Consider the following 14,596-nt stretch of genomic DNA (forward strand, 5'->3'; position numbering starts at 1 on the left):
CCTCTTGGATCCTTCGTGCAGCAATGCCTGTACCATCGGCCTTGTGAAGGGGTTGGACACCCGAGCTGCCTCGAGTGGCTCCCAAGGTCCCTCTTGGACCCTCTGTGCAGTGATGCCTGCACCGCCTTGCCGTGCTCTCTTGCAGCAAGGGGTTGGGGACATGGCTGCCTGCCACTCGCATCCGATGGCAGAGTCTTTGGGCTCTTCAGGGCAACTGGAAGTGCCCCCTGGGTAGCTCTTTACTAGCTCTTCGTCAGCCCCAGCTTCTTCTTTCTTCTCCATCCCCCATTGTCTCCCCCGCATGCTGTGCATGCAGTTCCTTATATACCCTTTTGGGGTTCTGCCCCAAGATTGAAGACTGGCCGAGTAGGGGGAGTTGGAGCACAGTCTTCAATTAGGTCCACTCCTCACCCCAACGTAGGGGTGGGGTGGACTTCTCCCAAGACTCCTCCCCTGCTCATCTCAGATAAGTAGGTTTGCCCCACCAATCACTTTGGCAATTCTCTAGGCCTGAGGAACCAGGTGAAGATAGGCAGACCTGCCACACTTGGCTCCCAGGTGGGGAAGCACACCCTGCACTCCTTTGGCTGAGAACTCTGGTCAGATGATTGGAGTTGCAGCCCGAGGCAGGGGGGAGAAGTGTGCACTATGTACTCCGGTTCAGATGGACAGCTTTATTTTTCTTCAGCTAGGAGCCATGGTCAGATGATCATAGCTCCCAGCCAGGGTAGCATGCTGTGCTTCCCTGTTTGGGAGGTCCAGTCATCTGACTGGGACTCCCAGCCATGGGAGTGCATGGTGCACTCCCTTGCCTGGGAGCCAAGCCTGTGCAGAGGGAGCCTGGGAACAGGATCAGGCTCCCTCTGCACCAGCCATAAGACATGATGGGATCTAATGTGGGGTCCCACAATTGCACATTTTGTCATGCTCATTTGGGATAGTTGGGATTTCTCATCAGATCCCATCATGCCTTTGCTTTAATATCTCCTGGGTGCCTTATGTTCTGAAAGACAACAACAGGCTGATAACCAAGTTTCTAACAACTTTTCTGGACACAAGAATTGTATTTATATTATAGGTTGAAGAGAACTCAAATTTTAGAAAACTCTGATGATGATGTAACATCTTTCAAAGCATGGGTATTATTTTCTGTGTCAGTCATGTAAAATGTGTTTTAGCTGCATGAGTTTTATTATATTTGGTATGAGTAATAGAACTACAGTTCAATAAAACTTGGCACCCAGAAATTTTCTTGTTAACTCACTCCATGTACAAAAGCCTATTATATGATTTATAAATTTACATAAGTTTGATGCCAAAAAACAGGTGAGATTTAGGGCAACTTAGGATGTGTTACCTGCACTTGAAACTTGAGTGTCTGGGAGTTCAAGCAGTGAAACACGTGCCAAGTGTGATCATATTTTAGCAAAGTTATGATTTTTCACTGGAGGTGTATCTCCAGATCATATTAAGTAACATATGTTCAGCTGTCATTGGACTGCTGCACATCATATGGCCCTCACCCAGCTAGGACATCTGCCAGGGACTCCTGTGCTCTACCAAGCCTCCATTGTTGCTCACAGTGCCAGCAGTGCACCATGGCACCACAATCAGCTGATTGTGAGTCCTAGCCCCTCCCTTGCCACTGGACTTGGTTTGAGACTGACAGCAGAGATCCAGTAGCAAGTTGCAAGAGCAGCAATCTCTCCCAGTCTCAGCTCCCTGTGCTTCCTCCCACCTGCCATCAGTGGCACAGACCCAGCTTGCCCCAGTATGCCAATAGAAGGTGTTCCCAGGCTGGGCAGTGTTGGCATGTGGCGTGAGAGCACAAGCTCTGGGTGTGGGGCTTGCACATCCTCATGGGAGGACATGTGAGTGCCAGCTGCTGGGGTCATTGTTGAGGGGGTACAGCTGGCCTCAGTTCTCTCCAGAGTGAGCTAAGATTATAACAAGCATTACCAGCCTGCTCAGAAAGTGTTCTAATTTTTAATACGGCATGGTACTGCTTATAACAATATAAATAAAACTTGTGCTAAGTGTCAAAGCCCTGAGTTGTCTCAACTGAGTCTCTCTCATGTTTGATTCACAGCACCTAATACGCAAACGTCTGTGTCACATTAAAGGAGACTTGTACATTTATTTAATTTTGTGGAGTTCTCATTATAGCTTAGGGTTGAATACACCGCAGAAATTTAGGTTTAAATTCTGGTCATGCAATTCAATGAAACTAAATCAGGCCCCAAATGTGAAATGACATAAACACATCTGCACTAAGGATCTGACAGACATCCTCTACATTGTTATAACTTACGTTAAATGTAAGCTTGTAGGATTTAGCAGAATCCTGTAATACAGAATGGTTTCCAAACTGTTTGTCTGGCCCTGAAGATTAGCATGTTTATTTGATGCCTTATTTGTGTCTAAATTTTTTCATGCTTGACACCCCAACATATCTGAAATCCATCATGTCAAGACCTACATTTAAAAAAATGTTTTTATGGAAATCTAGATTGCACATATCTTTCTAGTCTTGCTCTAGTCCCTGCAAAAATTTAGTTGCTAAGGCATTCAGTTCTTGTCTTGTTTTGTTGGCCATTTCTCATTTTTCAGAGTAGTTAGTTATACACTAAGAAACAGCATTTTAGTTTGGATCATTAATATGACACCTCTGGAAAAAAAATCACTCTGTCAATGAAGTTTTGTGCTGTTGTAATTGCTGGAGCCAAGGAGTTCTTAGATGGTACGGTTTTGTATCAGCAAATAGTGATGTTTCAAAGACAACATTATCATTTTTAACAAGGGTGGAATTTCAGATCAGACAGACTGAACTGCCCCTGAACCTGGAAACCAGAGACTTGGATATGCATCACCTATATGTCAGGTGAATGCTTCAAGCACCAGGCTACTCTTTATGCCAACACAGCAGTCTCTCATTTATTCCTGTTAAAACTGAAACTTTTCTCTGTTATAAAAGCATGTATATACCAAGGTGTAGTATTTCCCTCTCTCTCTTTCTCTTTCTCACTTTCCTATTGGAACTGTTGTGTTCTGTATAAATATTAAATTCATTAAGTCAAAGAGAATAGAGACTGTTTTTGTTGCCCAATAGTTGGAGCACTTGCTGGGGACACGGACAACCAATATTCAAGGCCCTGCTGCAATTAATATTTCTTTATATGAAGCAAATCAGATCCAAAAGGAAAGACTGAGGTATCTACACTAGAATTGCTGGTATCCTGAAGGTCAGAATAGGTGACTGAGCTATAGAAAATTCAGGTTCAATTTTATCATGTAAATTGGGCAGACCAAAATGTGAGCATCTGTCTCTCACACATCAAGTATGTTTTCCTGATCACGGGGCTCCTGGGTAGTTGAGGATGGATGAGTATGGCACATTTGATTTTTATCATGACACGTTTGGTTTGCCCCTGTGTTGTAAGAAAAACTTTGAAATATTGAAAGCCTTCACAGTACAGAGAGAGCATTCTGTGCTCAGTTCCTAGACACTGTAATGTTTGGCTGCTTTTGAGCAGAATTAGTTGACATTTTCTAAAATACTGATAGGTATCTGAGGTATGAATATTATCCCTACCAGTAGTACAGGTGAACAAGCAATAGCATCAGAAGGAAATATTTAGCAGAGAAACTTAATGAAGGCAGACCCTTAGTGCAAGAAGTTAGGTAAGTCTGCAGAATCTGACTGCCACAACACGGACCAGTGACTTGTTTTGAAACTTGTGCCTTAGCTACTTGATTGAGACTAATACTTCATTCTGTGTATGTCATCGTGAGGAATATTGATTGAACCATGCTAGGTTGGAACTAGTGAGCTACAGGTGACAGTCCAAATCATATTTTCAACCTCTGAGCCATTAAAAAGTAGCTACTAGACTTGCCAGGTATCATCAGTTCTAAATACAATACTTCAAATATTTTGCTTCCTATATTTCCTTTTTTTACTACTGAAAGGGTTTGGAAAGCCTGAATTAGCTTATTTCAAGTATATTGTTGGGGCTTTGACTTAGGTACAAAATGAATTTTTAAAGTGACCATTTTTGTTCTTTTCTGATTCCAGCTCTTAAAAACAAATACCACCTACAAGCCCTTTATTCCAAAATTTGCTTAATGTTACACTGTATGCTGAATTTAGGAACACATGCTTATGGCCATGCTTGAGTGGGGTAACAATGGTAATTTGCAGAAGGGAATGCTGATGGATTTTGACTACGGTGATACTCAAAAGCATCACTGCCAAAATGATACAGATGGAGTTTGTAAGTGAAAGAGTGAAATGTTGGTAAGCTAGTAGAGAGACCATACACAACTCAAGGAAAACTAAAAAACTTATATAGAAGAATAAAGGGTTGTGATCGTTGACCATGATTTTTAGAAATGTGCTATTCTGACTATAAAGTTTCCTATTGAGTATCGACTGATTCTGTCTTGGGGTAGGTGCACTGAAATTCTTTAGTGTAATTCGTGACTGTAAATATGAGGTGCAAATTGTGTGTGTAAAAGTATTGTCTGGGAATCTTATACCATTTCCATCCAAAATAAAAATACAGGGGCTTCTGACATAACTCTCAAGGGAGAAAGTCTGTTGGCCGTAAAAGAACAACAACAAAAAAAAAGGCCAAAAAATAAAAAAATGGCAGGGGATAGGAATTCTGCTAGGGGAAGCATTTGGAAAGTTCTGCAATGCCTTTCTATTGTGCTGTTTCATGGTCTACATTACTAGACTGAGACTTTGAAGATCATTTTCTAATTATGGCTTAGCCACAAATTTCCTAATTGATCTTCCTAGTTCACTTCTGTCCCTAAGTCTCAGTTTGCTATCTGTAACAGAAGGACAATGTGGACTGCTCAGGCTAGCTATAAGAATAATTTAATTAGGGCTTATAAGGTTATCAGTTTTTTAGCAATGAGTTCCAATATCTAAAATTAATATTACATCTTTTTTTTTCCTTCTTTCTGGGTGTATCTACTTGTGAATAGTAATGCGCTGCAATAGAATCAAGTGCATTTTGCACCAGATTTTATTGTTCCTGGGCGCAGTGTTTACACGTGCACCTGGGACTGCAGCATGTTGAACCAGGTGCAGCCTAGGCCTGGCTGGCAGGGGATATGGGGGGTCAGCCTGCTAACTTGGGACTGCTTCTTCCCAGCTGCAAAGGGGCTAACTAGAGCATGAGGTTGCTCCAGTGTGGGGCTAGCCAGCAGGCAGTCCTGCACTGTAGCACTGTTGTGCCCCAGCCAGCCCCAGTCACCATCTATGCCCGAATTACAGTGGAGTAAATAACTCCACCATAAAATAGTACTTGTGTTGGGCAGTACTATTTTATAGCAGAGTTAATTAGTTTATTCTGGCCTAGTAGCACTGCTTGTGTAGATGGTGATGGTTTGCTGCGGAGATAATTAGAAAATTCCACAGTAAGCATCTCTTGTAGATGCACCCACTGGGACTTAAAAATGGAGCTGTCAGATAAAGAATTGTCATGATCATTTGTGAGTGTATGGATGTGTTTGAAGCTGACTAATGGTAGCTGTATGCACGTGATCTCCAGGTAGTAATGATTCCCCTGAAAAAGGTGTAGACACAGCCATAATGGAGTGTGTGCTAGCTACTTTCAGAAAGGAAAGGTAAGGAAAGGAAAAGGGTCAGATGTCCTCCTAGAGTCCATAGAGCTAGCATGATTAAGACTCATTAGCTTTTGTAGCCATTAGCATATGAGGGATATTTTGGGTAAGATCACGTCTAGCCACCCTTGACTCCTCAGTCTAATGACTGGATACACATTTATAGTTTGATCATCTGGGAAGGGTGGGGCGGCCTTTGGCTTGAGGGTGGAATAAGATACTTTACTCACTTGCCACAATCCCCTGGCTGCTAGGACAAGATAAATGTATTTTAATTTGAAACAATATTATTTGCTTCATAACCTAGAAAGTCTTTGGAATTACAGATCCTTCTATTTAGCTTATTTATATGTGTTTCTCAATTATTTTACACTCTGAAAGGATTTTTATCTGTCCCCTACATTTGATATCTGTTTCTTCAGCCTTAAATATTTTTCATGCTGCACTTTTGAAACTTCATAAGCAATGGGAAAAAAAATACTGGCTTTCTTATACTGCTAATGCCAGCTACTCTTGTTCAGAAATGCAGAGCACTGAATTGGGTCATTGGAGATAAATGAATAAGGAACAGATTTTAAGCTATTTTTGGTTTAAATTGATTTGTATTCTGTTCCTTTTTAAGGAAAAGAGTCTACTAGTATTACTGATTGCAAAATATGTTCAGAGAAGCAAATTCATAGTGAAAAAAACATGTAAGATGATCTAACTTCCAGTTTGCAAAGTCTGACTTGTTATAAGGCACAAAAAGAATGATCTACAGGTGGTATAAATTGGCATAGCTCATTGATTGCAGTGGAACAATACCACTTTGCAACAGCTGGGTTCCAGCTCTAGAGCCTGAGGATAAGCTTAAAAGCAAAATACTAATTATAAAGTACAGCCAAAAGCAATTGTATCAAATTTCTTTCTGTACTTAATTATGTGGTAATCCAACAAAACGGTTTTCATCAAACATTCAGGTCCACCCATGGGAGATGAATGAAAAAGGATCCTGGTTAAGGATATTGATCATCCTGTAAAGATGTTAGCAGTTACTGTTATCATATGTTTTTTGAACAAGCCAATACACATTCGCATTATTTCTAAATTTGTATGCTAAGTAATCAAATATCAGGGGCTGATGCTGTTTTCAATAACCACCGTCAGACCTCTTTAGGGTCCTTAGACAAAGACTTCCAAATCTTAGCTATAAGACTGTAAATCTACCTGGGATCTCAAGTCATCTCAGCTAACCCTATCATTCAAATATGCCATTGACAACATTTATATTTTGAGTAAAGATGCTTTTAAATGCTCTTGAGATGTACTGAGCTAGTTGTGTCTAGTTATTTCTTGGTACGCTTAATGCAGAGCTTCTACTTTTATGAATAATCTCATTCTGTGCCAGATCATAAGGAATTACTATATTGCTTTGTCGTTACAATTCATGAAGTCTGATTATTATGTTAGATGAGTGGTTTAATAATCATTAAAATTTGTTGACCTATCCAAGCACACACCATGCAATTATTTTGGACAAATACCTTAGTCTTTTCACTTAATTCACAATGATTTCTAAATCTGGCTCTGATTTATTCTATTTAATTCAGCAAGACATCTATCCTTAATCCCCACTCTAAGATTAGTATAGTAATTGCCTACTTCACTGTTTTCTTTTGTTAGTCTTAGTTAAATTATTGTAACATCAAACCTATGTGGTAAATGATAAGTATACATTTTATTAAATACACTTTTTATCATTTTATTCCTGGAAAGATGAGAGGAAGGTTTTTAAAAAGACATACCCATGGAGTAAGTGTTCACACTGTTTGCTCACTCCAATGGCTTATCTGTTTCTTTCAGTGTTTTCCTGTTTCCTCTGTTTCTTAACTTAGTTCCCAAAGGGTGGCACTCCTCAAGACCAGGTTCTTAGGTCATCTTTTTGACACAGTAACAAATAAAAAATGGGAAAGGGGGGTGCTTTCTGATTACTTTCTCATGGGAGGCTTACTTTATAAGTAGTGTTAAGCATGATGCTCTAGGTGTGATGGTCTAGGAATTTTGCGAGAGGCAAAGATTTCTTAGGAAGGTATCTTTTATTGGACCAACTGCATGGTTGGGATAGTTAGACAAGTTTTAAATTCAAGACAATTCTTCATTCTTCAGTTAATCCAATAAAAGATATCGCCGTAAGAAAGCCTTGCCTCTTTACAGATGAGCACATTGGATCCTTTGAAAACTAACTCTCCTGCCTGCCATCTTCCCTGGGTTCCTGTATAATAATAAAACAAGAGTCAAATATAATTTTAAAGTGCCTCAGAAACAACAATGAGAATCTATTTAAAAAAGAGAGAGAGACCAGAAAAAAGAGCACTAATCAGCATGTCCTGTGCTCTTCTTTGTAGTCCCAGCGTCGTGTTACATTTCACCTCCCTGATGGCTCCCAGGAAAGCTGCAGTGACAGTGGTCTAGGAGACCATGAGCCTGTGGGTAGTGGAACCCTGATCTCACACCCTCTCCCTCTGGTTCAGCCGCAGGACGAATTCTATGACCAGGCCTCACCGGACAAGAGGACTGAAGCTGATGGCAACTCGGACCCCAACTCTGGTGAGTTGATTTTCAAGGCTTTGCCTGTTTTTGGTTTGCTTTGTTTTGTTTTTTGTCTCTTTGCCCTTTTGAGCTTTGAAACTAGAGAGATGTAGAGCATGTGCATGAACATTTAGTCACATTAGTTCAAAATGTTTTGCAGCCTCTTAAGTGTAATATGCCTGAAATATCCCACTAACGCTGACCGAATTAAAAAAAAACAATAATGCTTCTTGGAGAAACAGTATAGACAGACTACACAATGAGTAGAAAAAATCAAGGAGGAAGCTAGTGAGCTCTCTTGCTGTTTTTTTTTACAAACCTATGCATTACTTTAACAAAGATGCTTTTACTGTTCAGTGTAATTATTTAATCATCCTTGGAAATCTAAAGAGCAATTGAGTTGCAGGAAATACTTTTCATCGTTTTAACCTGAAATAAAATAGTACGTTTGTTAGGGTATGAAAAATGAAGGACATTAAAATACATACTATATATTTGGTGGTATGAATTTATATCTACTATCTCTAACTAGTGTATAGACAGCAAAAGATAAAAAGCCTATGCCTACTGTTAGCAATAAGAAATTGAGATTCTCTAACTTGACCAAGGGGAAGGTGCTTTGTTTTGGAGCTGCCGAATTTTATTACAGATACTATCGTTTATGTGCAGTTTGGGTATATGTATTGGAAGCTATTTTTTGTTATTGTTGTTTTCTTTTGATTTTACTGTGGAATTGAATAGTTTCAATGGTTGTATCCTGCAGTATACTCATGCAGCTCAGTGGATGATAATGGGAGGATTATCCCAAATTGCAGCTAATACGACTAGAGCTGGATGGGAAGTTTTCAATTTTTCCCCCCCCTCTTAAATCAGAAAATTCTGATTCAGTGAAATTAAAATGTTTTGGTTTTCATAAAACTTTCATCAGAGACACTTTCTTCAGGCAGGAAAGACTGACACAAATTTACCCAGAAGAGCTGATCGTCCATTAGGACACATCCAGAATATAAAAAGGCACAAGTAGAGGTCTCTTCTTGGACTCATTCAGAGTAAGGAATTGGATCTGGGTTTCCTATATCCCCAGTGAATGTGCCCTTGAGTCAGTCTTCATTCTTGTTTGAACTAATTTTTATTTGTATAAGTAATTAAATATTCATTGGGCCAGAGAAGAATACTAAATGGAGACCTACATTCAAGTGTCCTAACTACTAAGATATTAGATAATTAGGGGTAATTATTTTTCTCACTCTGTGGTTGCATACAGGTAGTCAAAAATCGCAAGACAGAATCGATCTAAGTTCCACGTTTTTTTCTGTAAGTGACATAGTTTAGATCAGTAGCAAACAGAACACATATTTGCCCTTTGGTGGGATGGGGGCAAATCTTAGACTGGGTACTGCCATCTTTAAATCAGTCTACGTGTTCCAAATTTCTGTTCTGTTATAGGTGTAGGTTAGTATCTAAACACTTATACTGATAAAAATATAATGTCTGTACCTGGCCTCAATCTCAGTCTCAATTTTCTTCTGGATAATAAAAAGAAATATTCTAAAACTTCAATTCATTTTTTGCAAAACAGGAATATTGTTTTAAATGTGACCTTAAACCTTAATCCACAGAAACACAAAGACCTCTGGTAGAATAGCAGCTGGGAATAAATCAATTCAAGAACAAAAATATGTGTCTGTTTAAGCAACTGATGAGCTTAAGTGGAATTATCCTACTAATTCCCTGACCATGTATGAAAGGTATGAAAGATTTAGTTATAGCAGAGGGCAGTTTTAAGGCTGTATTACTAGTAGGTGCTGCAGCTTTGGCTTTGCTGATGCTAAGCTGCATGTCTCTATAGCACATAACATAAAAATCCCACAAAACCTCAAAAAGACCTGAGCAAAAGCAGGCTCAATAAACTGCTTTTGCAGTTTTATACTGAATGTTTGAGCATTAAAATAAAGGTGCCAGCTTCACTATCCATACAGGTAATATTAACCATAAACGATCCTCAATAGAAGCTCTGAGGAAAGATAAATCAGAGGGGAAAGATTTGAAGGTAGTATGAATGTCTGTTTTTGTGAAGACTGTATGTGATGTCATCATGTGCTATAAGTTAATGGTAAATCCATTCTGTATATATAAAGGGCTTAGTCCATCTGTCTGTGTGTCTGCCTGTCTGTCTGTAATGCTCTTGGAGCACTCTGATCGGTTGTTTCGGCAGCCAATTACAATGCTTACTAAAACAATCAATCAGAGTACTCCCCACAGACACACAGGCAGAATGCTGGATGTAGGTGGGGTTTGGTGTTGTGGGGCCAGATGCTGTGGGGAGGGGTGGCATGCAGCTGGACACAGAGTGGCGGCACTGCCCCAGACTGAGGGGATGCAGGGCAGGGGTGGGGCACAGGAACGGACACGGAGTGGGTGGGTGGGTGTTGTGGGGCTAGATGTGGAGCTGTGGCAGCACAGGCCAGTGACTGGAAGTGGCAGCCACTGCATGCAAGCTTCCCCCCTGCCCCACTCCTGGGAGGTGGCAGCAGTGTTGGGTGGCAGCATATGGTGGTCTATCCCCACCCCCCATCATTCTTGATGTGCAATTCACTAGTAAAAATATAGGGTGTATGTACATGAAATGAGGGACGTGTGTGCACGACACTTTAAAGCAGGTTGAACGTTTTTGCACCGCTTTAATGGTGTTGGTATTGCTCATTAATTTCAGCTGCTGTAGGAAATTCCAGCTGCCATTAATTCCAGCTGCTATTTTAATGATTTGGGGCGCAACAAACTAAAACTCCTCTGACGAGTTTTGGTTTGCTGCCCCTGCAACCATGGAGCAAAGCAACGGGCTCTGTGCAGCGCAGGGACTCTGCAGGAAGCCCTGCAGCAGCCTAGGAAAGCAGGCTCTGCTCAAGAAAAGTGGCGAGTCTGATTTATTTTCCCCTCCCCTCCCAGAGCCTGCCTGCCTTAGCTGCACGGGGGCCTGGTGCTTCCATTTGCGGCTGCAGTGCCCCCCCCCCGGGACCACTCGAGCTGGGTGCTTGTGGGCGGGTGCTGCCTGGGGGGCTGCCGCTGCTGCAGAAGGAAGCACCAGTTCCCCCCCACTCCTGCATCCCAGGGACCGCTGTGCCCGCCAGCAGCTTGCCCTCCTCTCCTGGCCACCAGAGAGGCAGGTAAGTGCGGGGTATGTGCATGACACGGGTTTTAAGGGCCCTAAATTGAAGTGGTAGGTTTAAAAATCCACTGCTTCAGTTTAGGGCCCCTCTTTCATCTACACATGCCTATAATGGGCACATTGTATTGAAGATTAGTAAGGCATCAAAATATAACTCACTGTAATAATCTGAATTAAGCATTTAAATAGTGCAGTACTTACCAGATTTCTCAAATTAAATTGGTGATTAATTGGACACAAGATGTCCCCAAAAAAGCCAGGTATAGAAGGAAGAAGTGATGCTGATGACTTTTAACTCCTGGCTATTATTAAGTTATTACCCAGATATAGGGTTAAAAGACACTGCACTACTGGAAATGCCATTTTTGTTTGTTTGGATGAGATGTGAAATGGAGCTTGTGACAATTTATGGGCATCAAAGATCCCAAGTACAGAAATTCTAGTAAATGTTTTGGGAAAAATTACAATGAGTATAATTTAAATGTTAAATGCCTACTTAAATCCTGAGTTAGTATCAATTGGTTTTGCTATTAAAAAAAAAAAAACTTACTGTCTTAAACTATATTTTTTAATTGCTGTGCTATTTTAAAGAGCTGCTATATTCACCCTTAGAGATAGTTTTATTCAAATGGATGAAAGTGATTCCTATGGTAGATGGTATACTTTATAAAGCATTTTGAATACTTATGTGTGTAATTTTACAGTGGGGGAAGAACACATGGTGGAAACGGATACTTTTAGATTAATGAAACAGATACATTGGGTTATTTTTCTTTAATATGGAGAAATAATTAGAAAGGTTTTTGGATTTGTTTGCTTTCTTAGCTATTATTATTTATTGTTAAGGAAAATAGATATCAGTAAAGAATTTGGAAGTGTCTGATGCTGTTATTTACCATGTGCACCATTTACACCTATAAAAATATATGATAGCTTGTGTAAAACTTTATTAATCAGAACAGTAGCATTTTCTTACACTTGTTATGGGTGTAAATGATTTTGAATATCAGAAAGTGATGAATGTGAATATTCTTTGTAAAAAATACAATTTTGTCATTAACATGGAGACTATATCTAAACTAGTATCTCAAAAACCAAAGCATAGTAACTCTGTAATAATGATTGCAGGATGACCTAGGATATAGACAGGTATTCATTTGTAGTGCTACAAAGTGTCTCAGCACTTTATGGCTCAGGGCAGAAATTACACATAAACTGGTGTAAGTGGTCAGAAACCATTTCAAATCTGTAACACTACAGAAGTTCAGCGCATACAAGTCACTTTTGAAATGACTGAAACTGGTTTAAGATAAACCTGGATGGATGTAGTATCAGACTTAACTGATTTAGTTAACTCACTATATCAAACTTCTGTTCCAAATCCCTTCCAGATTCAAATAAACTCACAGTCCCTCAGCATCCCAGAATGCTTTACACCTCCCCTGCAAACTCCCCCTTACCAGGTGGGTGGGCTAGCCTTGGCCCAGGCTGTCTGCTCCAGCAAAGCAGGGAGGTCTGTTCCAATGCTCCCAGCTTCTCGTCTGGGCCACTGCAGGCATGTGGTTGGATTTCTGGAATCAAAAGTGAATACCTGTTCATTTGCTTATCGGTTCAATCTACACAGTTTAGGCAAACCTGCAAAGATTGAATGGATTCAGCCTCAGGATTTTTGGCTATCTGTAATTAGCCTAAAACACTACAAAAGTGTAGCACCATGGAGGCATATGGGTACTGTCTAGAGCAGCATTTTTCAACCCATGGGCCATGACCCAAAAGTGGGTTGCAAGAAGATTTCAGAAGGTTGTGAGCCACGGGTTGAGAAACGCTAATCCCAGGAAAGTGCCAAGACTGCAGCATGACAGAGTGGCGGTGGGAAGGCGCCTGCCCTTCCAGCAAGAGAAGGGGATGGGAGAGAGCTGTGTGGCCAGGCTAGGTGCTTGCAGGGGCAAGGTGGCAAGGAGATACTGCTTGAGGTGGGGGCGTGGAAGGGACTGTGGCCAGGCTGCCTGGCGTGGCACAGCAGGCCCAGCCCAGGGCAGGGGCTGCCACAGGCCTCCCTTCCTCCTCCCTCCAGCCCATGCCAAGGCTGGACTCGCTCCACTGTTGCCTGCAGGAGCCAGAGCTGCTGCAGCCACTGTACTCTGGCCCAAGTGGGATGGGGGCAGCTGGGGGCCCCTGCAGCATGACTGAGGGGAGTGGGCAGGGGCTGTGGGTCAGGAGAGGCACCAGTATAGTCCAGAGGAAGGAGTGGGGACCATGTGTTGTGCGCCATCAGGGTGTGGGTTGGGACAGACCATGAACCTTTGCAAATGGGTCCTGGTAGGAAAAAGGTTGAGAAGCACTGTTCTAGAGAAGTGCAGTATATCTCAGAGGTGAGTTGTTCAGCCAAAGATATACAAGGGGCTGCTCTTTGGATTCCCCTGCTCCCAAAGGAGCCTGTTCTCTGACAGTGTGTCCTCTTCTCTGCCAGGGAAAGGGGCAGGCTGTATAATGATCAACTATCAGAGACTTCAGCCTCTGAACTCAGCAAAACAACCCCACAGTCCCTGTGGCCAGCAGAGCTCCACAGCCTCTGTGGCCATGGCAGGAGAAGGGATACCAACACAGCTTCCTCATACCTTATTGCTCTCAGGGAACCAGCTGCTCTTCCTCCCTCCCTCCCTCTTAGGGGAGAAGAAGGAAGGACAGCAGAAGACTGTGAAATGATGGGGGCCCTAAAGACTCCTGTAGTACGATGGGTAACTTGTAGATATAATACTTAAGCACTACAAAATGAAGATGTGCCTCTGTAGTTCTACAAGCAGTGTGAATGACTGCATGCTTCCTTTTTGTAGTGCTAAAAGGTTGTATGTAGTGCTATAAATGTAAAGCCTGCCCACAGACTATGATATGTAGCACAACCAGCAAACATTACAGTTGTATGTTTCATTCATTTTCAAAAAGCTTCATTTTCCACTTTGTGTAGTGAAACAGTGAGCAACGCCATTTGGTATGTGTATATGCATGTCTAACACATAATCATTGTTTAATAAAAATATAGCTAAGAACTTGTAATTGTCAATTGTTAAATTTATATTTTTGAGGGTCTGGCATAAAAATCTATTTGCAAAAATAGTCCTTACCAAAAAAAAATAAAAATAAGAAAATTACATGTGGAACCAAATTTATCTAGCAATATCCCTTTTATAAGGTAGTTCAAGGATTACTCAGTTGATTGGAGTAGGA

At 41.2% G+C, this 14,596-nt stretch overlaps 1 protein-coding gene across 5 annotated transcripts in view; it reads left to right on the plus strand.

The window, feature by feature from the left end:
• PCDH9 (protocadherin 9) overlaps positions 1-14,596 on the plus strand; it is a 1,019,420-nt gene that overhangs the window by 621,925 nt on the left and 382,899 nt on the right. For 3 of the 5 annotated variants that reach the window (XM_059722410.1, XM_019488559.2, XM_059722502.1), the window contains one exon: positions 8,022-8,223. In XM_059722410.1, the coding sequence (XP_059578393.1) occupies positions 8,022-8,223 (202 nt within the window). The remainder of the gene's footprint in view (positions 1-8,021; positions 8,224-14,596) is intronic. The other 2 variants (XM_019488561.2, XM_019488562.2) reach the window with 1 other exon arrangement.

Source organism: Alligator mississippiensis, chromosome 1 (assembly GCF_030867095.1).
Source record: "Alligator mississippiensis isolate rAllMis1 chromosome 1, rAllMis1, whole genome shotgun sequence".
Taxonomy (NCBI): Eukaryota; Metazoa; Chordata; order Crocodylia; family Alligatoridae; genus Alligator; species Alligator mississippiensis.